The sequence below is a fragment of the Eumetopias jubatus genome, unplaced genomic scaffold (genome assembly GCF_037043125.1).
Source record: "Eumetopias jubatus isolate StellerSeaLion01/CBP00866 unplaced genomic scaffold, mEumJub1_p1.0 scaffold_13, whole genome shotgun sequence".
Classification (NCBI taxonomy): Eukaryota; Metazoa; Chordata; class Mammalia; order Carnivora; family Otariidae; genus Eumetopias; species Eumetopias jubatus.
The window spans coordinates 36,863,298-36,888,681 of NW_028274819.1; the positions used below are offsets into that span (position 1 = coordinate 36,863,298).

Genomic DNA, 25,384 nt, shown 5'->3' on the forward strand with positions numbered 1-25,384 from the left:
CAAAGTGAAGAAGCACTAGCTAACCCTAATTTGACCCTTCCTAGAACTCTCAGGGAAAGTCGCCATTTGAAGATGATCTTTATCTGAGAATGAAGCATTGATATAGAGACAGATAATATTTTTTAATTTATCTTTTTAATTCTTGAATCAGTGAGGACAATAGTTTACTGTTTATGGGTACAAAATAGCCCTGTCCTAGGTATACAAGGGTATATATTTAAGTCTGTAACATCATCGGCTACAGTGAATTTACTTTACTAGACAGCATAGCAAAGTAGGATTAACTAAAGATATATTTTCATATGAAAATGCTTTAAAATAACATGAAGTCAGTGAACATTTGACTGTACAATTTCCTCTGTCAAAATATAAATGTATGTCAGCTTATGTGTGTGAATTATACTAAGTCAGTCTCAACACAGCCATGTGCTAAGGAATGTGTGAAACACTTCATGAGCAATTCTCTAAGGGGTGTACTGAAAACTTCCAAAAGTACCCCAGATATTTGGTCATAGATAAAGAATAAACTTTAAGGCAATCTTCCAAGCGAATGTAAACTTTTCTGAAGTGGCCTTTCCAGTAAAGTATTACTGTTGTGAACGCTCTATACTTATTTATAGTGCTGTTGAATATTTTTTAGTAGCACATTATCACACTAATTGTCACTTTTTTAAATAATTAGCTTAAAAATCCTGCAATTATAAAAGTGTCTGGGGTGCTTTTTGTAGACATAAGGCAGGCACTTCCTGTTGACTGATGTAGAAATCCTAAATATTTTCTTCTAAGAGCTTTTTTTATCTCTAGCTAGAATTGTATTTCTAATAACGTACTAAATACTGTGTTCACATATTGAGAAATAACAATTTGCCTACACTTTTTCTAATTTAGATCTGAGTTTAGAATTTCTTTTAATTGGTCATTTTCTACAGAAGCATCAAAATAAATAGTGCTACTCTCTGAACGCTTTTCAATGATAACGACATTTTTCTGTCTGTTAACACCTTTTTCCAAAGTAATTTTCAGAGCATGTGAACTAAACTGGCTACACTGGAGAAGTGGGTACAGGCCATTATGAAAGTCCCCTTGTAGCGACCAACTACTTTCATTTAATCTCCTTCTTAGCCTTATAATTGGCAGAGACCACCAGGTAATTATCCGGATTCATGTCCTTAAGGGTTGGAGATTTGCTCTGGATGGGGGATGTTTTGCCATCCACACGGGAGATCTGGAGCATCCGGCAGGGGTCGTGTTTCAACAAATACCCTGCAAACGTTTCCCATCCTCCTCCCACACGGACCATGACATGTTTGTTATGCAGCATCTGAAATGAAAGAAGAGCAAAAGGATTACATTCTGCGAATTCTTACAGTATCTCAAATCAACCTTCATTTCTAGCCCTGTTACTGTTTTTTGTCTGTCTTTTCATGCCCCATTGTTTTCCTACTTGGTGCACAGTGTCTGAGTTAGCATATAGTTTGTGAAAGAAGCTTTGTCTCTCCCATGCAAGTGGATCACGGGTACACATCCCCAGGATTCAGCCTCACCCTGCTATTGGAATCCGGATCTATGTATAATCCCTTGTTTGGTTGAATGTGTCTGGAAGCTTCTCTCTGATGTTCCATTAAGGCCTCATCACTGCCCCCATTTTCTGCCCACTGCCTCAGACAAGTGTTCCATTATTCACACCAAGTTAATTCCCCTCTGAACCAGGACTCAAAAGACCATGGAAATGTCTGCCATTGAATATAATGTGAATAATCACACAAATACTCAATACGAAATAGAATGGAAATGCACTCAAAAAAACTGAAGTCTTCCCCAGTCACTGAGCCCTTCAAGGCCAGATGTTGTTGAATGTCCAAACGTTTATGTTTCCCTTTACTCTTATTTTTTCTAATTAAGAAAGTAACTTACCTTCAGGCCTATGGGCCATGTAGAGTTCCAGATTAACAAGGCTACAGATTTAAAAAGTGAAGAATATATGGTTCTTTTTACCTAGTAAAAACATGTCAGAGCTGTAGAGGTTTGGCATGGAGAGCCAAAGAATTTGATCTTGGCTTTTTTCAAATATCAGAAAATGTAAGGTTAAGGGGAGATGCTGCTCCATCATCAAAGACCCTGCCGACTCTGTTCCCTGCCCACAATATTATGAATCCACATCGGCACTGTAATCTTGGGAAGGACATATAGTGGTGTGAGGGGATTTGGGGAGTCATTTTCACCAAATCTATTTGAATTTCTCTTGCTGTGTCATTTTAAGATCTGGAGGTTTGTTTTTGTTTTGCTTTGTTTTGAATTATGTTATGTTCATCATCATACATTACATCATTAGTTTTTGATGTAGTGTTCCATGATTCATTGTTTGCGCATAACACCCATGGAGATTTTTTTTTTTTTTTTACTCCCATCAAGTGGAAGATGATTTGTGCTTACTGCTTTCATTTACCTATTGAGAACCTGTTGGAAATTCTGGACTTTTTTCGAATGCCTGTATCTACCAGATTTTGCATGTGTGTTTAGTAGTTTCACAGACTCCCAGAAATACATCCATGGACTCAAGTTAAATCCTGATGCATGTGGTTGATGTGAAGCAGTTTCAGATGTTGTGCAAAGTAACAAAAATGTGCTGGACATCAATAAAAACCAAGACTTGTGAAGAAATTGAAGTTAAATTTTACTGGTTATTCTCATTTCAAGAATAAAAATTATAATTAGAAAGAATTAGAATAGAAAGGACCTTCAGAAACATCTAACCAGAAGTTTTTAGGCTGATTTTGGCATCAGAATCTACTCAAACAAAATCTCAGCGGGAACCCCTGTCATAAAGCAGGCAAAAGGAGTCAGGATTCAGCTGTAACTATTTTGCCTCCCCTGGTTCTGCCAACAGTACCGTGATCTTGTTTTTCAGATGAAGATCCCGAGGCCCAGATCTTTGGTGTGATTTGCTGAAACTAGTACCCAGATTTCCTGACTCCAGTCTAATACTTGTCCCACAACAGTTCTTTGTAAAGCAAAATCCATCAAGGCTTTTGATAATTTGACCTATTTCCATCCCCACAAGCTCCTGTGTGTGCCTCTACGGCTTGCTTCTAAAACTTGAAGTTACTGGGACAAAAATTGCAAAGGCTGGCATCCAAACAGTACTCTGACCCTTTCTCCCTCTGTTCTAGAAAACAGCTTTGCCTCTTGTTGATGTTCTGGCACGTCCTAGCTCTGTAAGTTACATTTAAGAGTTGCCTCTAAACATCCTAGCTTTGAATGCCTGGCAGAGTGCCCAAATTCACTTGACTATGAGCAGGCTATTTCAACCAGAAGGAACCACCAGTCAGTACAGTTTTTAGACAATTCGTTAACTCTGGAAAACAGTGGAAGAAATGTTTTTCTGCCTGGCATATACAATCATTCAGGTACAAACTCTTCCTGCAGATTCTTTAATGAATCCCCGCATGGGAAGTGGATCCAGCATGAAACAGAGTTATGCTGAATGCAAATAACATGGGAAATTAAATTTCTGCCCACCTTCTCTTCCATATCCTTTCAATAGTGAATCAGCAACCTATAATTTGCTAAGAAGGTCAGTGGTCAAACTGAACAACAGTTTCAAGCATGGGATTAAGATTTCGTGGCCATAAGCATTTACATCCTTGATTGTAGAGATTTAAATTCCATGCCTTATCTTAGTATGTGCTAAGTCTCAAGAAAAAAAAAAATAGTAACACCCATCCCCATCTCCATAAACTAAACCCCTACTGTTGAACCTAAAAGAAAATTAACCTGCTATAAATCACACTACTCTCAACTCTACCCTCCCTCCCCCCACAGTGCTTGCCTACAAAACCCCAGCCTTGGATTAAGTGTATAATCTTCTAAATCACAGTAGAGAAGCTGAGCTCCCACTGGAAGAATTCTTTTCATCTCAGGGATTAGTGACATTAGGCCAATTGCCCTAATGGATCAATTAGGATCCTTTTGGTTTTGGTCAGTTCCATTTCCTGCTTCTCCCTATTCTCGAACCCACTACTTATCTCTGTCCTCCTCATTCGGCTGTTGGCTTCATCATCATCAAGCATGGCTTTCTCTCTCAGCATCTCCACTGGCTAATTTACTCCAATCTATATTTATCCGTTTCTCCAGTTTCCTCATCACAGAAAGAAGTCCTTCATCCAAAGTCAACTCCTCCCCATACGTCCTCATTCCCATTACCATCATGCAGAAGTTCCTGCATCAAATACCACATCTCTCTTCTCTCTCTCTGCAACTTATCGTACATTAGTTCTTATCTTTCAGGGGATAAACATACCCAAGCCTCTCTCACTCTTGTCCAAAGCAAAACTCTGCTCCTTCCATCCCAGGCTTCTTTGTTCTTACACCTTTTCCTTACATCTGAGCTTTCTGGTAAGCTTACACGTGATGTCTTCGCTTCCAACTTTCTATTCGCTGTCCAGCCCACTACACATTGCTTCTGCCCCCACCTGTTAACTGACTACACATTGAAGGGAATCAGATGGCTTCTAGAATTGTCAAATGCAGTGGAGGGTCCTTAATCCTTGTCTTTCTTGATCACTCAAGTAAGGCATCTGACAGTCCTGACCACTCCTTCCGTGAGACTCCCCACTCCTTTATTCCCTCCGACAAGACTCTCTCCTGGACTTCCTCCTACTTCTCTCCTGTACTTCCTCTGCCTCTTTCATAGGCTCTGTTTCTTCTGCCTACTTTTAAGCTTTGCTGTTGCAAATGATTCTGAAGGATTCTGTCCTTTCTCCACTGCTTTTCTCACTCTGACCACTGCTGTATCTGGAACCCAGCAGCTTTCTCTACTATCTGCTTTAGTCTCTCAAATTCTAGTTCTGGCCCTTGCCTCTTCCCTGAGCTTCCAAATGCAAGGGCAGAACCAGTCCACCACCTTCCCCCTTCAACTAGAAGTCTCCACAGGCCTTTCCTAAAAGAGTCCGTAGGATCAACATTCTCTGTAACTAGTCAGATACCAAAAACATTCATTTCTCCCCAGAATGATTCTCAGGGTCTATGTTATTGTTGCTGCCATTCATTTCAGCACCTCAACTTTTTCCGTGGGCCACTGTAAGTATCTCACTGCCTCTAGCCTGTCTGAGTCTGATCCATTTAGCAAATCCATTCCCACCAAAGGGAATTCCATAAATGCCTGTTTGATTGTCTCCTGCCTAAATGCCTTCACTAGCTCCCTCTCCTCTATAGGCTAATATTCACTTCCCTTTATTTGCATACATTATTCACCAAGACCACTCCTGCCAGCCTCACCCGCCCTTCCTTGAGCTCTGGGACCCATGAATTATTTTAGTTCTATGTTCCCAGATAACACAGCCTTTCTTTCATGCTTTTGCATGTTTGCCCCTAAATATAGAGTGTATTTTCTGCTTTGCCCTCCCTACTTACCAGGACCACAAACATTAATTCAAACATCACCTCTGCCTGAAAAATTCTCCATGATCACCTTCCTTACCAGATAAGTGAATGCTTCCTCACTGTATGCTGTTTAGATTACACGTGATTTCATTGTTTCACTCCGTCTACTGTAATTGCCAATTTACCTGCCTGCCTCTTTTAATAACATGTGAGCTCTCTGAAGAGAGTGATGATAGATTTCTCCTTTCTTAAATCTCCCATATGCGAGCTCAGAGCAGTATCAATAATATAATCGTATTAATACTCTTTCTCGTGTATATTTCCACAGGCTCTACCTAACTTTGCTTAACTGATGATGTCATTTTCAGCATTACTCCATTTTACAGATGGGAAAACCGATGCTTTTAGAAGAACTGATGCCCTTAAGCAACCTGTGGCACAAATCAATGGAAGAACTGAACAAGAATCATTTTTTTCCCATTAGGCCACACCCACTGATTCTGTAAAACTCTTAGACTTGGATTTTCATATCTGCTTAGTTGCTTACTAGTGAAATTTAGCACAGGCAAGGGCAACTATCAATGTCAGAAACAGTAATAAGCAGCTTAAGCAAATTAAATGCCCATGTAAAATGATTTATGGTGCTATGTTCTAATAAACCCCATATACACATCGAATTTCATTTCAGAAGATTATCTTGTAGTGGTCCCAATTACTTCAGAAATAAACATATGTCAAGTGCAGGTAATAGAACAGAATATATTTATAGCCAGATAGCTGTCAGTCTAAGGACTAGGCTTTGATTCTCTGTTCAGTTACAGTGCCTTTATTTTTAATGCTTCACAATATTGAACAATTTTGTGTTCTCCATTCCAAAAGATAACTCATCTTGACTGGTAGCATCCATGCACATGGCAACTGATTATTTAGTATTGGTTTTTTGTGCTGTTGTTTCGTGCATTTCTTCTCAAGCAAAGAAAAATAAGTTAGAATTGCTACAAATCTTCTCCAAGACTGCATGTTGTAAAGTGGTAGTGTTTGCACTTTAGGCCTATCCTTTCTGTTGCTAGTTTTTTCAACGGGCCTCATTCCTCACTGTGCCTTTGATCCTACCAAAAGGAAGAAGATTCATTACTGACTTAGCAACATCTCTCAATGCTGAAAGGAAAAAAACAAAACAAAACAATAACAAAAATCTGTCTCCACGTTTCTCCTAATGGCCTTGATGAAGTTTAAGCAGATCTGGGCTGTTGCAGACACTGCAAATATTTTCTTTCTTGGTGGCTATGAGTGGTATATGTTCCTTGCCCAAGAAGAGAACCAGTATGCCTCAAAGTTATGTTTTTGTTTTTTAATAATTTCTTTCAGTAATGGGGAAAAAAAATCTCATTCTTATCAAGGGCATTTGCTTTATGCCTTGTCCTATTCTGATGCAATTATGTGTTGTTTTCCAAGGAGGCCTCTTTGTATGTGTCAGCAACAGGGAACCCTTTTTCCTTAGATGATATAGAGTCATAATATTAGAGCACCTACTAGGTGCCTGGTAACCTACAGATATGCCTTATTAAAATAAAGAGAGTAAAAACTACACTGAGGCCATTGGCAATTCTCTCATTTCACAGGTATATGAACAGAAGAAAGGGGCACACAGGGGTCTCCCCAGAGCCACATTAGAAATCACATCTCCTTTATTCCCCACCTAGTACAGGGCCTTACAATTAAAGAGTTGTACTCTTCCAGAAATTATTATTCTAAAAAAGAATCCAATATTTAAAGATGAGTGAATCACTTAATATATTGACCCAGCAGGTGTTAATAACATGTCCGGTAAGTCCTAACTCTGTTTTACTGGATACAATGCACGTTTTATTAGGTTACAATGTGCAATCTAAAGCCTGCTTTCTTAGCACCACCTTTCAATCTTATTTTCCTAACATTATAAGGTAAAAAATTATCTCATAACCAACCAGCTCTGTAGCTCATCCAGATACTTAATTCAAAGGGGAAAAAATGGAAAGGAAATAAGGTAATTCTCCCATATCAAGTTAGAACACAATGGAAAGTTTTAAAGTTGTAGAAATGATTCACCAACAGCTCCCTACGAATGCTGGGGTCACTGTGGTATCAGGGGTCCAGAGCTCTGGCTCTTACGATATAATAGGATTTCAGAAAGGAGATTTTTTTCCCTTAATTTTGTAGCTTGGAGAGACAGACTGGAATCACATTATGTGTTGGTATTAAGGAGCTTAAAGCAAGGACAGTATGAATTTTTCTTCTTCTTGGGAACATTAATCTTTAGAAACAGAAATACATCAGCTCACTTTTTGTTGACAAGGCACAGCTGAAATCCATGTAAATCACACAAAATCATATGTTTTACTCAATGAAAAAAAAAGGGTCACCTAAGAGAGCCAAAAAAATATTATGGGTATATTGGTGATGTATTTATTTTTAAGATGATCAAACTATCTACAGCTATATTATACAAGCAATAAACAAAAATAGCATCAACAAAAATAAACAAGTAAAAGAAATGTCTTTGGGTAAACATAATTTATATGCTTCATATTCATATTTGGTAGCATTATCTTATCAATTCCCCAGTACAGATATGCATGAATATTTGCATCTGTTCTAAATCATAATTCCTACGAAAAGTTTTAGGTGCCACACTTTCTAAGCAAAACACTGATAAATCTCTTTCATTCAGATTTGAATCTTGTGTTTGTGACCTTGAAAACTGAGGGAAACAGGGATATCTGTCAAATTGTCTGAAAACTGATGTCAGTAGCCCTTGAGGCTATGAAAGCTTCCCAGCAGGATGCCCTCTCATCTCTCACACTTCCCCACTGCCCCCTCTACTCCAGTGCCCTAGTGCTCTTTCTAAAAGGAAAATCTGATCAGGCCACTGCCTTGCTTAAAAACCCCTGCATGGGTTTCCATTTTCTGTAGTGTTTCTTAGCCACTTTCAGCTCCAGCCCACCTGAGGAATATGACTCATCCTCATAAGAAGCCTGTGGCAAAGATTCTGGAAGAGCAGTGGTATGAACACACACGAGCGCGTATGTATGTGTGTAGGGAGAGGGCAGAGTCTGCTTCTCGAGGGTGGGTAGAAGCACACGTAATTTGAAGAACCAACTTGCTAGTGATTCTGGTACCCCCTCTCCTATCTCTGTCTGTCCTCTGCCAGCCATGAGAACAACTTGCCTGACACACAAAGCATTTCATGGTTCAGCTACTATTCCTTCCCCACCTTCTTCCTCACTATGCCTTAATGTTATCCAAGTTGTGCATTGCACAATGATGCAGCTATTGTGTGGCCCTACCTGTCAGTGCCCATGCCTACACTCCAAATTACCTAACCCACAAATATTCTGGACTCCTTGGAATCCCCTAAAAATTTCATGACTATCTACAGAGAAGGCAAAGAATTGTTCTGTATTCACCAGGTAAATTAAAGTGAGTCCCTTTCTTTGGCCATTCGACAAATATTTATTGAGTGCCAGGCAAGGTTATTCGTTAGTAAATTTCAGGCCCTGGGGGCCTAGTATAGTTCCAAGTACACAATGGGCACTCAATAAATGCTCGTTTAAATGAATGAAGAAACGTTAACTCCTACTAATGCTCCACCCAGGCATCACTGCCTTTATGGAATATTTTTGTACTCTCCAACCTTTAGATTATTTTTGAGGGGACCTTGAGATTTTCCTGCACAGACCTCTAGCAGAGTACCTATCATATTTTGTTGCCTTATTTTCTTGTCCATCTTTCTCTAATTTCCTCTCACCACTTTAAAGGGTCACATTCTACTCAGCTTTGTATACCTGGCAAAAATTACAATGTGTGATATGTACAAGACATTACTTATTTAAAGAAAAGAAAAAGGAAAAGATGAAATGATTTGTCTTTATGAGGGAGAGTCTGAAAAAACCAGGATGTGAATGAAAATCCCCACTGACCACTGCTTAGAGGATTCCTTTGAGATAAAGACGAATTTTGGGTCAAAAAACAAAGTAACAGGAATCATACAGGAGAGAGGGAGATTGACTTAAGAATCAGTAGAGCAATGAGCAGGAGAGACAGAAAGAAGAAGGGGGAAGGAAGGAGAGAAGAAGAAAATATCCCAAATGGATCCAGAATCAAGTATATTATTCTCTTCATTATCTCCCTTCACAGAATCTCATTACATCTGGAATACAGTTTTTAGAATATACCATTCACTATAGTAGAAAATTACTTAATACAAATTTCACTCCCTCCAAATACACAACCTAACAGAAGAAGGTAAATAATTAAGATTAGAGCAGAAATAAATGATACAGAAATAAAAAATACAGTAGAACAGATCAATGAAACTAGAAGCTGGTTCTTTGAATTAACAAAATTGATAAATCCTTAGCCAGACTTATCAAAAAGAAAAGAAAGGATCCAAATAAATAATATCACAAATGAAAAAGGAGAAATCAAAACCAACGTCACAGACATACAATTATAAGAGAATATTATGAACAATTATATGCCAACAAATTGGGCAATCTGGAAAATTCCAGAAACATATAAACTACCAAAACTGAAACAGGAAGAAATAGAAAATTTGAACAGACCCACAATCCTTTTTCTCTTTTAATGCTCAAGTGTCTTGGGTCCCTCAGCATAACCCTGGCTCTCATTAAGCCCCTCCCCATGTCACTGACCACAACGGCTCCTATTTGTGCCCAGTCTGTGAACTGTTCTCCACCACAGCCATCCTTTTAAGAGACAACTCTCTCTGACACTGACTGCCTTGAGGAGCAAGCCACCTAAATTTAAATCAGTGCAGGCTCCTGGAATATCATATGTTTCCTAATACCTCCTCGTCAACCCCATTCACTGTGTGTTTTTACAAGCCATCATAACTTGAGTGAAAATATTGTTTTTAGAACGCAGTCATCTGCTCTCCAGAGAAAGAGTGTTAAATTAATTTATAGGACAACAGACTCTGTCATCAACTGATATTATCCTGAAAAGGCATATGCTCAAAATTGGGCGACTGGGAATTCAGCTGGCTGCCTAAGGGACATGGACACATGGAGGAGTAAGATGGCAGCTGTTCAGTCGCTAGTCTGCCATGTTGAAAGCCTGCTCCCTGCACCTTCAAGGTAAGAGATAAGTCACCTGTTAACAGGGTGAGTGTGAGGCTCTGTTGGCCACAGATGCCGTGTGAATGCTTCTTTTTTTTGTGTGTGTGTGTGAATGCTTCTTTGTCAAAGGTTGGAGATTCAGCTCAACCTCTCTAGCTGTTTGAAATTATAAATGGTTAAATACTACCCCAATAGACAAGCATATAGAATTATCACTTTGTTTGCCAAACACTTTTCACATTTGTTGTTTCACTTTTATCTTCCTAATAGTCCTTTCTGCCCTTTTCTTAGATGAAACTTCAGAGAGATGAGTAACAGTCAACAGAGCAGAAGCTGCCATTTGCTTTGACCTTACCAGACTGCCTAGACACAGTCACCGCTAACTATCTGGATAGCCCTAAGATATGATTTAATCTCTCTGTGCCTCACTTTCTCATCGGCAGAATGTTTATAACATAGAGTTTTTTGAACAAAGAATGTGTAAGGATGTAGTAGTATTGCCTGGCACATGATACCCAACAGTCGTCTGCCACTGTTGTTTTATTGTTGTTATTATTATTACAATAATATTGTTATTGTGATGATGATGGTAAGCTTCTTACAGATTTTATTTCAGTTAATTCTTGCAGCAACTCTAAGTGGATTGCACTGTTATCCGCACTGACAGATGAGAAAATGGCAGTTCCAGAGAGGGGAAGTAAATTGCTCCAAGTCACATAGGTAGGAAGTGACAAAATTTAGATTTGACCTGAGTCTCTCCCACTTCAAAGATAATACTCATTATCACTTAATTATATACCCTAAAGGGACTTTGCCAGGGGTTATGGTTGTTTGATTTCTTATCTAGACTATCTCCATGGACAATGACTCTTTTTTCTAGGAGTATGTGTTGTCATTTTATGGTGTCTCCACAGATGATCATATTGCTCAGCTCTAAATGTGCCCTGGACCCAGAAAAAAAGGTGTTTTAATATGTGCTTGAAAGAACTTACTTGAATTTGAACCTGATGTTTCACCCATACAGAAATGTTGAAATTAGGTACCCCCCGAGTGCTTGGCTGTGGGTCTCACACTCTAAAAGGAAACTGTAGAGGAGAGACCCCGGACAGTCTGCAAAGTACTTTCTCTTAGATTATTTCATTTTGTTATCACACCTGCCCAGTCATTCAGCAGGCTAGTATTACTGTTGCCATTGCACAGATGGAGAAATTGAGGCTCAGAGAGGTTAAGTAGGTGGCTCACAGACAAGAACATAGCCTTGGTGTTTTGATTCCCAGTTTTGTGATTTGTTGTCTTCAGTAATAAAATCGTACATTAGGGAGAATGTAATCCTCAAGCCCTCATGTGAAGGCTGAACTATTGCAGTGCCCTAAATGATGACAAACAATCCTCCAACATGAACAGAGCCTTGAGTCAGAAATCTGGCTATTGAGGCTGGCCAAAAAAAATTCCTAGCCTGCTTTTTCTTGGGAGAGGGGAAGGGAATAGTTCACTTCCCAGGCTCATTGTAGACAAACAACTCTCAGTAGCTTCTTTCTGGAAGCAAACATGAGAAGAGCAGCTTGCTGATGAATGTAATGATCAACTGGCAAAATGTTCCATTTGCATCTGCTTGGAAATATGTGTAGGAGCACTTAATGCCAACTGCCTCAGTTCTTATTGACTTGTTATGCAAGGTTTCCATTTTCCCAGATCTGCACCAAATGAAATTAAGAAGCCTTAGCTGCAGTCTAATTACCAATCTATGGCACCATTTCAGGCAGGAAAGGCAAATATGATAAATATTTCATAGAACACTCAGCAGAGTGAAAGCAATGAGGTGAACATACTGGTGGCTGCAAGAGGAGAGCTGACTAGAGGAAGGATTTGTAGCTGGTACAGCTCCATTGAAACTAGGCTTCATCCACCCCAAAGATGTAACAACTTCAGCAAAGGGAGCTGGGCTCCAAGGGGCAATTAAAACCCATTCCTTCCTCTCATCAAATGGAGTCACCTTTGTCTGACTCCATCTGAGCTCCCATTCTCTCATCTAAACACTGATACCAAACCCCTACAGCACAGAGAGAGCCAAAGGCTAACTTTTCATGACAATGATGCACATCAGTGGTTCCCAATCTGGTGTCCTCCAAGGTCCCAAAAGGCAACAACAGTGTCTGTAATGCAGACACTGGAAAAAATGTTACTTTGCTACTGTTTTTAATGTATGTTTAGCATATGGAGAGATCCATCAAAATGGAAAACAAAGTATGAATAAATACAGTTAGATCTTTTATATTGATAAAATATTTGAAAACATGAGTCTCTTTCTTCTCAAAGTCCCATTCAAATGAAAGGCCAGGAATAAAAATGTTCTAAAATCACAGGACAAAGGGAAATTGAGAGGAGATGATGGTAGATCAGAAAGGTCAACACAGTTTTAGAAGATGGAAAACAGAGGAATGAATTGTAACCAACTAAGGGTGGAGAGAGTTGAAACTCGAAGCCTGAAATGACAGCCTGTCAAAAAGAAGCAAGTCAGATCATGCCTTGAGATTATAAGAAATTCAGTTTTTAGAATCACCAGGTACTTCCATCAGGCGAGGAGAGATGTGCAGCTACAGAAAGGAGAATTTGTTGATAGTCTAAGGACTGGCTAGCCCCTCAGATTTCCTGCACCCCACCCCCCATTTGCTCTGCCTGTGGGTATCCCAGAGTACAAATGACTCTGTTATCCCAGCAGGACACCGAAGGTTTATCTTTGCAGGAATTGAATCAGAGATGCTCCAAACAAGGGGATGATACAGGAGCTGGATGGAGAGATACAGCAAAATACAGCAAAGTGTTCATTATAGAACCCAGATGGTAGTTCTGTGGGTATTCTCCATATGTTTGAAAATTTTCACAAGAACATGTTAAAGGAAAAATTCATCCTGAACCCATCTGTTCTCCCCATCTCCACTCTTATCTCCTTAGGTCCAAATTCCCTCCATTTTACCTGGATTACTGTAATAACCCTTCAACTGCTCCCCCCCGGCCCTTAGTAAATTCTCAACAGAGAAACTAGAGGGATCTTGTTAAAACAGAAGTTACCTCATGCTACAACTCCGCTCAAAACCTTGTGTGACTCCCCATTTCATTAAGAGTCAACTACAGAGTCCCTTTTTATTTTTTTATTATTATTATTATTATTAACATATAGTGTATTATTTGTTTCAGGGGTACAGGTCTGTGATTCATCAGTCTTACACAACACACAGTGCTCACCATAGCACATACCCTCCCCAATGTCCATCACCCAGCCTTCTAAAGGCCTTTACATTCCCGGATGATCTGGACTCCTGTTACCTCTCTGACTTCACGTTCTATCACAGAGCCTCTCCCATGCTCTGTTACAGCCATATTGGCCTCCTTGCTATTTCTCACATACTCCAAAGCTACTTCAGTCATGCTCTTAACTTGGTGCTCCTCCCATTTAGAAGACATTTTGCCCCATAACTGCAAAGCTAACCCCTCACCTCCTTCATGCCTTTGACAATCTCTCACTTTCTCAAGGAGGCTACCCTAACCACACTTTTAAAATTGTAGTCTCTGCTTCTGGCACTCCCAACCTGCCGTACCCTGCCCTACTTTTCCTTTCCTACCTTAGCATGGATTTTATCAGTTTCTAGCAAATGTTTACATATTTATTATGTTCCTTGTCTATACAATATAATCCCTCCAAATTAAGAGTGCCAGATTTATCACACAAAAATACAGGAAATCCAGTTAAATTTGAATGTCAGATGAACAACAAACATTCTCTTAGTTTGGGGCGCCTGGGTGGCTCAGTTGGTTAAACGCGACTACCTTCGGCTCGGGTCGTGATCCTGGAGTCCTGGGATCAAGTCCCGCATCGGGCTCCTTGCTCAGCAGGGAGTCTGCTTCTCCCTCTGACCGTCTTCCCTCTCGTGCTCTCTATCTCTCATTCTCTCTCTCAAATAAATAAATAAAATCTTAACAACAACAACAACATTCTCTTAGTTTAAGTATGTCCCCTGCAATATTTGGAACATAACATATTAAAAAGTATTTGTTGTTTACCTGAAATTATATACATTATCTGTGTTCAGTCTGGCAACCCTACACCCTCTCTCCCCAACACACAAACACAGAGGAACAAAAAGGTCCTCAAAGAAGTCAGGGTTCATCTGTGTTTTTCTTTGATATATCTTTAGTTCTTCGACCAGTGCTTATTTCATAATATATGTTCAGTCAATATATGTTGAATGAATGATGATCACTCATTTTCTCAGGATGACCCCTAAGAAAACAAGGGAGTAATCCACAGAAGACATATGATCCAGGAAACAGGGGATCCAACATAAGAACAAGTTAGAGTCTCAGTTGACACTGTGAGGCCAACCTGGGGAAGGGGGAGACATGGAGGGACAGAAATGAAACCCCTAGATTAGCTGGTATACCTGCCTATGATGCCGTTGTGACAGGTTTTACAGTTCTCTAAGGGGATCTAGTAAGAGCTTCTTAGTCCTACTTAGGAAAAGAGAAACAGCTACAAAAAGGAAAAGTAATCATGGCATACTATAATATTTACATGACTGTTAGGAAGTAAACACTGAATACTGATTTGACCAACATTGGTATCACCAGTGATGCCGGGCAAACAAGAGGAAGGAAAGTCCACGTGTGCGGTGGGGTAAGGAAGGGGGGGTGGGGCCTGAGACCACTCAATCATCATCTTCCTACTCTTGTTACCTAATCTCAAATAAGATTTCTAACATTTTTAAAAAATATTCTTTTATTTATTTGACAGAGAGAGCAAGGGAGCACAAACAGGGGAACAGTAGAGGGAGAGGGAAAAGCAGGCTCCCCGCTGAGCAGGGACTCCAAAGAGGGGCTTGATTCCAGGAACTGGGATCATGACCTGAGCCGAAGGCAGACGCTTAACTGCCTTAGCCACACAGGCATCCTTCTAACTCGGTTTCTTATGCTATTTAAACAATTCGAGAATAAAGAAGAATAATATAAACCAATCTCACTTATCAACATATACATAAAAATATTACTTTTGTTATGGCTTTTAAAAAACCTCTCTCTTTATCTTTCACACAGCCATCCTCTTGGTGGCCACATCTTTTAAATCGGCATGCTATTCTGATTCAAAAATTTTTCTTTGCTGAATATTCTATTTCCATCTTTCCCTTTTTCAAAATGAGTAGGTGAAGTTTGGAGCTCACTTCCAATTATCCGGTCTTCTTCAAAATGAAGTCCAGAAGAATTAAACAATTCCTCACAGACTGTCTATCCATTCTTGCTTCAGGGGCAGGTCACATGCTCACTTACCAATGAGCCTATTGTTCCATGGGGCCACCCAAAGGTCCCAGTAGGGAGGATGACACGAACTCTCTTGACAAAAGCCACACATAACTCATGCCTTAAAAAATTATCACCAGAAACTGCTTGCTCAGATTCACCGTTTTCAGACACGAACTCCCCAAGCTCCCATGTTGGCTCTCTTTGCTCTTAAATTTACTTTCAGCTCCCAGAATGCTGGTACCTTTCAGGTCAGAGTTTACACTGAAATTTTCACCAGCTCATCTTTTACTTTTATGTTTCTATAATTTTATAGCCCTATTCTCTCATTTCTGTAATTTTGCTTTTTAAAGTCTTTCGTCAGTGCCTGTGTTGGGGGACATGGGTGTGTTATATACACACAGAGAAATAACTTAAATTTATTCCATGTCATATAAATAGATACACATGCATCCCCACCCCCATGTATTTTTTCTCCTCAGCTATTATTAGAGGGGTATTGTCTGCCTAATAAGGGCCTGGCTGGCACAGTGGAATAACTATCTCTGTTTAGTCCTACTCTAAGAATGTGCATTTTCTCATGACAAAATCCACAGAACACATCCTCAGCCATGTGGGTCCCCTGACCACCTCCTTTCCTCTCAACAACCCATGCCATGTGATGGCATGTTCCTGTTTGTACAAACATCTTCATATATTTCAGGAATTCTCCAGCATCGCTGTATCTCTGCATGTCAACAAGAAACTATGTTTTTTTCTGATAAACACTTCCCTGTGTCCCTTTAATTCTAAGTTAAATTATGATGAGGGAACAACAGTATCTACTCCTCACTGACAAGTAGAATCTATGCTTCCTAATACCTTGGTTCAGATTCAGCTAAACGTCCAGTGAAGTGCTCGTCTGTGTCAGAGGCTCGTACACAGACTCCATCCCTACTTGCTAACAGAAATGTCACCACAGCTGACAGACGGAAGCCATCCTCTCCTCTGAAGCATGGGTCCAAGGCAACTGAGCCGGTGTTAGTATAACTCACTCTGAGGCTGCTCCTTCCTTCTTCTGTTTTCAGTGTCCTCTTTTCTTTGTCCTCCTACCTTTGAAGGCCACCCAGAGCTCTTCCCTGTCACTTTGTGATTCATGTTCCCTAGCAGCTAACAAACCTCTGTGGCAAGATGAAAACAAACATTTTGTAATTAATGTTAAAGTCACATCAGCGGCCTCCAGATTTTGGATCTCTCCTCTTTCCTTTTGTGCATAATAGAATTCATACAAAGTATTTAATGGAAGTGGATACTCCATATTTTGCCCATTAGCTTCTAAAGTACTTATTAAAAGCATGGCTGTCTGAGGTCTTGAAGCCTCAGCACAGGGCCTTCCAGCTGGGATGTATTATCCATCAACACCAAGCTGGCAGTGGTCTTTGAGGTGTGACATCAGGACGTAACCCTCTCCCCTTCCCGCCCTGACTTCCCTTCTTGCCTAGTTCATTTGGAGGAAACTCCTTCCCTCTCTATCTTTTCTAGACCTTTACACAGCTTCACAAACCTCCATGATCCAGCCTCTCAGACCTTCACCATCCATTCATTCCTACATCTCAAACCTACCCCCCCCTTTCTTCTTTGTTTCTCCCAAGTCCTAAGAGGTCTCGAGGAAGGGGAGTTAATCTCACCTGATCTGTCTTTGCTTTTCATTCAGAGATTATTTGATCTTTGATGGAAGCTATTCCTGCTAGAATGTCTTCACCTTTGTAGGAGTCTTGTTGTTGCCTATGTCCTCACGTTGTTTTCACTCCTCCCCTGAGGTAGATTTTTATAGGCTGCTTTATTTCTGTGTTCTTTGACACTCTGGAGCAAAAACAGGTCTTCTCTGTGTGTACCATGTTTTAAATTTCTTTTTATTCTAACATAATTTGAATCATCTCCCACATACCTTCGTCAAGCTTGCTCTGCCTAAGGTTTGCAAAGGATGCTATGAAAACCTTCTGGAAATACCTTGAGGGCTAAGGGTTCTTGTGAATATTTCTTGGAGGAAGTCATCTGAGTCTCCAAGAGTGCTCTCTTGAGATTTTGCTGGATAAAGGAGCAATTAGAAGGACATCCCAGTCTGTAGGGAAAGCATGTGCAAAGGGACAGGAACATAAAACAGCACAGTCTATGTATAACAGTGAGTAGTTCACTACTTCCACAGCTGAGATGCGAGAGGGATGAGGAGAGACAGCTAGGAGATACGGCCAATGACGCAAAAAATGACCAAGCATAAGATGACCATGAATCGTTTTGTAAGCACATGAGATAACAAAGGTCCCTGACAGGTTTTAGGCAAGGGATTGGCATGACAAGATGTCTACTGCGCAAAGATCTCCCACAGACCCACAGAAGAGTCAGGACTTGCTTGGAGCAAAAGAGATTAGAGACTTTCACAGTATATAGGAAAGAGGTGAAAATGACTAAGATTTTGATTGAGATGAGGAGAGAGGGGTCCCTTGAGTTGAACTTTCTGTTGTACTTTCACCGGCAAGTAACATTATAAGTTATCCATTCCAGCTCCTGACCTTCATTCCGCTTTATGGGAAACAACATAAGATTATGAGCATTATGTTTCAACGCTTTATCTTGAAGTATCTGCTGGCCCGGGGCTGGACACCACATGGTTACAGGATCCCAGAATTCAAAAGTTTGTTCATAGAGATGAACTAGAAGAAATCTGAGTAGGAAAAGATGATTTAGGGAATGTGTCAGGACACATGGCTCTGGACAGAGGATGGGTAGAACAGACTCAAAACAGGAACAATAAACTGAAAAGCCAGCCTACACTAAGAGGTTGCCAAGCCCAATAGGCTTGAACTTCTGCTGTTTCTTTCTTTTTTCTTTTTTTAAAGTATTTTATTTATTTATTTGAGAGAGAGCAAGAGTGAGAGAGATCGCAGAGGGAGAGAGAGAAGCAGGCTCCCCGCTGAGCAGAGAGCCCGATCAATCGTGACCTGAGCTGAAGGCAGAGGCTTAACTGACTGAGTCACCCAGGAGCCCCACTTCTGCTGTTTCTTAAATCGATTCCGTGTTTTCCTACTCCCGTTGGCCATTATCAGGTCTTTCTTCTCTTTCTTGAACAAACAATAATTGCTCTGGTTGTTCTGCCTTTTTTTTTCAGGGCCCATGTACACACTACTCCAAGACTGAACTTACTCTTTACTTGAGTATCTTTGACATGTACATTCTAGGTTCTTTTCAAATTTGGCCTGAACTCAACTCTTTAGCTTTCTTCCTCTTAGATACCTACCTTCTCAGTCATCAGCCAAACAACATTACTGTTTCCTGGATGTTATCATTTTCTTTACATATAATACGTTCTCCTTGATAACATATAGAAAGTCATCCTAAATCTGTTTCTTTCCTGGATGTTTTCATGGCTTTCATACCTTTCTATCTCCAAATCAGATGCCATTTGCCCCTCCACTCTCTTGGAATTTTAAAAATTATAATTACTTGTTTATTTCTTTCATCTCTTATAAAATGAAGGAGAGGAAAAGAGAAATGCTTATTGTGAACATGACATCTCACCCAACATTTTATCCTCCACAGTGGCAACACTAGGTTCTTTATACTCTTTATTCTTTCTTCCACAAAATACTAAGAAACTACCATATGACAGATAATATATTAACCACTGGGAATATATCATACAGAATAAATCCAACATTTCCCTGCCTTCATGGGGCTTAGAGTCTACTGAAGAAATAGACACTAAACCAATAAATGCAAATGTGATGAGTGCCACAGAGGACAATTCCAGGGAGCTAAGGGATCAAAACACACGTTCTGAAGGTCAATTTAGATTAACTGACTCAGTGGCCATTCTCAATCCCCTCTCTTTTGGCTTCTATGCTAGAGACTAATAAATCAAGATACGCACGTTCTCTGCTTTCCTTGCAGTGGGGGTAGCTATAAGTCTACTGGCCAACAAGTGGTAAGCAGATCTCCAAAAAGAGACCACGACTGGCACCACTCCTCCCACCTTCTTCCCGCCTCAGCCTCAGACTCACTGTCTCCAGCTCCCAGCAGCCATCCTAGAACCTGAGGGATGAAACGTGAATAAGGAAACTGACACACTAAGGGCAGCAGAGCTGAAGATGAGAAAAGCCCTTGTCCCCTAATGGGATCAGTGTGTTGGTAAATGAACAGCAGGAGTAACCAATCTCTGAACCTCACTCTGTGTGACGTTCAAGCCCTGTCAACACAGTTTTTTGTTACATCAAATGAAAGGCAATCCAAATGGCCCCAAAGGGAAACTAAGAGTGTTGGGAAGTCCAAAAAGGCTGCCTGGAAGATGAGCCTTGAAGGATGTATGTGCATTAATCTGTCCAAGGAAGTTGGGGGCAGCAGCAGACGGAGAACATTCCAGCCATAGGAATCAAGGTGGGCCCTGAGGTGGAGCACTTGGCCCACTGAAGATGCTGCAGAAGCATATGCGGTAATGATGGTGAAGAAAACAAGGGGGAGAGCATCAGCATGCCGGCCTGAAGAACCAGGCAGGAGTCCTGTTGAGTCATTTAAGGATTCTGGTATCTAAATTCAATGCAAAACCTTTTAAGGATTCTGAGTGGGGAAATAATGTGTTTACACTTTTACTAGCTCATTCTAGCTGCACTGGGATGACTGCATAGACAAAGCGGAGGTAGTAGGCCAGTCTGGAGGCCAGAGCAGTGATCTAGGCTGAAGATGGTTGCCTGGGCAAGGTGGTGGATGCCTGCCCCAATATTTCTTAGAGTATCCCAATGACCTCATTCTCACCTCATTTCCCCCAGGGTTGACATTATCTTCTTCCCAGAATGTACCACTGATGCACAGGTGGGAATTATGTCATCCTCCCTGACGTGATGTGAGGAAGGTGGAGGGAGGAGGGTGCACATTCCCCATTCGACGGAGAAAAGTGAGACACAGAATGCAATATGCCTTACCAAACTCTTCATGACTTTAGAGCAACTTCCAGAACAGGCTCTCAGATCCATGTCTGTATATCATGTTAGAAAAATGTCAAGTGGGGTGCTTAGGTGGCTCAGTCAGTTAAGTGTGTGACTCTTTTTTTTAAAAAAAGATTTTATTTATTTATTTGCACATGAGAGAGAATGAGAGAGAGAAAGCACATGAGAGAGGGGAGGGTCAGAGGGAGAAGCAGACTCCCTGCTGAGCAGGGAGCCCAATGCAGGACTCCATCCAGGGACTTGATCCAGGGACTTGATCCAGAGACTCCAGGATCATGACCTGAGCCGAAGGCAGTCGCTTAACCAACTGAGCCACTCAGGCGCCCCAAGTGTGTGACTCTTGATTTGGGCTCAGGTCATCTCAGGGTCATGAGATTGAGCCCCACGTCAGGCTCTGTACTCAGGCTGCTTGAGATTTTCTCCCTCTCCCTCTGTTCCTCCCCGGCTCTCGCTTGTGCTCTTATTGATTGATTGATTGATTTGACAGAGAGAAAGAGAGTGCACAAGAAGGGGGAGTGGCAGGCAGAGGGAGAGGGAGAAGCCGACTCCCCGCTGAGCAGGAAGCCCAGTGTGGGACTCAATCCCAGGATCCTAGGATCATGACCTGAGCCGAAGGCAGGTGCTTAACCGACTAAGCCACCCAGGCGCCCCATAAATAAATCTTTTTTTTTTTTAAAGTCAAGTAAGAAAAACACTTTGTCATAACTAATGTATTGTAATCAACCTTCACTTTATTTTTTATTTTCTTTAATTTTCATTTTTTTCAGAGGGAGCCTGACACGAGAAACCCTGAGATCATGACCTGAGCCAAAATCAAGAGCTGAACACTTAACCAACTGAGCCACCCAGATGCCCCAATCAACCTTTACTTTAAATTGCTTCATATTTTAAACTCATCCTAAAATAGCTCTAAACACAGATAAAACATATTTCAGACAAAAAGCATATTTCTTTTCTGCTAATTAATTGCAAAGTATGTAAAGTAATATAATTTTCTTAAATCTAGGGGTTATAATACTGCTCCAGGATGTCAAATTTTTCTCTACTTCAGCTGATTAATTATTGACTAGTAGGTGATTCTCTAAAAGCATCTCTGTTACGTTGCTCGCAATCCCAATAAAAATGACATCTAACAGGGCCCTGTACTTCTTCATCTATCACAATAGTAATCAAAATAATTAGGTATACCTTTATTTAACTACTTTCTCCACCACAATTTTATCTATTTTGGAAAAATAGGTTAGCTAGCATTATCTCCCTAGTGATTGGCACAATCCCCAGCATATAGCATTAATTAAAAATATCCTATTAAACAATAACCAATAATTATCATGTAATTACTAATTAGTAAACACTGTGCTAAGGACTTTAAATGCAACATCTAATTTTCACATTAATCTTATGAAGCAGGTATAATTACCAGTTTAGAGTTGATGAAAATGAAACTGAGAGATGTTATTTATTTAATCACAATATTTAGTAAGTCTCAGAGCTGGGATTCAAACTCAGAGCACTTATTAATATATGATACTGCCTCTCTTGAATATATGAATGAGCGAATAAATCAATGAATGATTGAATTTGCTGATGATTCACCAGGCATAAACCCTAGACTAATTAACAAGTGTGAAAAGCACGTGTTTATATGTAGTTACCATAGCACGCTTTTACATTTGTTGTTCTCAACCCAGGGGACATTTGGCAATTTCTGGAGACATTTTTGGTTTCCACAACTGGGAGGGGGAGTTGACTGGTATGTAATGGGTAGAGGCCCTGGGGGGGGGGCTGCTAACCCCCCTACAATGCACATGACAGCCCCCCCATAACAAGGAATTATCAGGTTTATAAATCAATAGTGCCAAATTTGAGAAATCTTGTTCTATGACTGTTCACATGAAGTCAAATCATACCGAAACCATTCCTGTAACACACACACACACACACACACACACGTTTTAATCATTTATCCAACCTCAGCCATAATTTCTTGTTTCTCCTGCTGTTTCACTCACATGAGATTAACAGGCAAAACTTACAAAATAATATTGACTACAGGAATAATAGAGGAGATAATGGTGGTGGCAACACTCATTTTTCTCGCAGGGCAGCAGTGCCTTGCTAAAACGCAGACCTGAGGAGGCAATGTGCACCATTTCATATTGGAGAGGCACTCGGACCCCTTACAGACCGACAAACCACGAGCAAGAAGTTGGGAACCCATTCCACTTGAGCCAGCAGCTATTCCCCATTACATAATTGAAAAGGGGGAGGGGAACAAATAAATTCCCACAGACACATCTCAACATTATTTAACGTCTGTTTCAAAATGACTAGTAAGGAACCAAGCTGTTTTCAACCTCGAATACCAGTCAATGAAACAGGTAGCAGAATTGCAGTTATGAATCTTGGCACTAGGTGGCAGAAGCACACAAGTGCGTGATCCCCACATTAAAAATTTAGTGCTGCTATTGTTTAAATCCGATTAGACAGAGAGGTAAACATGTTTTTTCCCAATGTTTCTCACCATTGCCTTTTATTTCATTTACTGGACTGAAAATTATGAAGTAGCTTTTTTTCCCAAATAAATCTACTTTTCACTCTTGAATATTTATGTGAGAGTAAAAAATGTTAGGTGTGCATGTGTATATACACTCTCTATATACATACTCTATACACATATAAGTATATTACTATATACGTATAATTATACATATAATTATAAGTTGCATATATTGTATCTAATTGCATAAATGATATACATTCAATTCATAATAGTGAAAGTGAACATGAAATGATAATGTCAGTCACTTTCTATTGAGCATTTTATCTCACTTAATACTTTTAATAACCTTATGAGAAGGTATTAGCTTTCTCCCTTTGCAGTTTGTCAAAGATCAGAGAGACTGGAAAACTTGGCCAGACTCACACAGTATAATAGCTACAGAAGTGGGGTTCATGTTGTACATTTCAGAGAGCTCCAAGTCTGCAGGTTTTTTGAGATCAGGAATCTCATCTTAATTTCTATTCCCCCTCACCAAACATGTAAATGTGCTACAAATGTAGTATATCAGTGGTAAGAATAACTTGTGCCTATTTGACGGTGTTAAGGAAATACACTTCATATGGGAGAATGAAAGTAGTTACTGGGATGCATGTTAAAATGCGGATTACCCAGGCACCCGGGTGGCACAGTGGGTTAAGCACCCAGCTTTTGGTTTCGGCTCAGGTCTTGATTTCCGTGTTGTGAGATCAAGCCCCACGCCAGGCTCTGTGCTCAACACAGAGTCTGCTTGGGTTTCTGGCTCCCTCTCCCTTTGCCCCTCTCCCTGCCCCCTCTAAAAATAAATAAACAAAATCTCTTTAATAAATGTTTATTTATTTGACAGAGAAAGAGAGAGAGAGAGGGAATAGCAGGGCAACGAGAAGGGAACCCGATGTGGGGCTCAATCCCAGAACTCTGGGATCATGACCTGAGCTGAAGGCAAATGTTTAACCGACTGAGCCACCTAGGTGCCCCAATAAATAAAATCTTTTTTAAAAAAATGCAGATTACCAAGTCCCACCCCAGACTAATTAAACTAGAATTTATGAGAGTAATTTTCTTAAAGGTCTCCAGGTGATTCTAATATGAAGCTATTGTTGAGACTCTATAGAGTTGTGACTATAAGAATAAAGTTTTGAGTAGTTTTAGAAGGCATTTCTTTCTTCTTTTTGATGAGCCCTGAAATACAGAATGGAAAATAAGAGAAAGCATGGAGAAGGTTATGAAAAGAATGTGTGGCCCTAAAGAAGATATAAGTTTGCAGCCCACCAACACTGAGAACATCCCACCCACTTGTCTTCTATTGTGTGATTGATCTTGTGACTTCGGTGACAAAGATGGGAATCTTTTTTTGTCTATTTTCATGAACAACATTTCCATGCAAGGCCAACCTTCACAGAAGTTAGTGGTACCTACAGTTAGAATCCTCTCTGTCCTACACTACTGATTACCTTCTAGGATTTCAGCAAGATGTTCAACATATATCCTGAGATGTGGTTTATTATTAATACCAACTCTAAATTACAATTATTGAACACAGATCCTTGCACATATTGGGCAAGAGATAACCTATTGCTGTATGAGTAGGTGGATAAATGGACAGAGAGTGACTTGTTAAGTGAGGAGATGCGGGGCTGGTCTTCTTGGTTAATCTTCAAAACCCACTTCAGGGCATGCTCAGTAATCTCTACCAGTGTCTCTAGCCAATTGTTTAAAAAATAGTAAAGATTGACGCTGACACCTCCGATAAGATTCTCCTTTTCACACTTTTTTAAACCAACTGATTTAAATGCAGATCCGTTTTCAGAAATGAGGGTCTGGCAAAGCTCTGTGATTGTTTTAACCTAACTGTGGGATATAATCAGGACCACTTTATGCTATTCTTAAGTTGCCACAGCAAAAGTGGTTTGCAGTGGGGGCTTTTTGTTGTTGTTTGCTTGGTTGTTTTGCTTTGCTTTGGTTTTTAACCAAAGCTTTCATGGAAAACGAAGTCCTTTTGCAGGACTTACACAAGAGGAGGTCTGCCTTGTTATGTATTGTACTCCTTTGTGCTTAGAATCAATCCAGATCACTAC

At 40.3% G+C, this 25,384-nt stretch overlaps 1 protein-coding gene across 2 annotated transcripts in view; it reads right to left on the reverse strand.

The window, feature by feature from the left end:
* Window positions 1-1,102: 1,102 nt before the first annotated feature.
* The window catches only part of GAS2 (growth arrest specific 2), a 117,287-nt gene continuing 93,005 nt past the window's right edge, over window positions 1,103-25,384 (reverse strand). For both annotated transcript variants that reach the window (XM_028117735.2, XM_088017797.1), the window contains one exon: window positions 1,103-1,321. In XM_028117735.2, coding sequence (XP_027973536.1) covers window positions 1,103-1,321 — 219 coding nt within the window. The remainder of the gene's footprint in view (window positions 1,322-25,384) is intronic.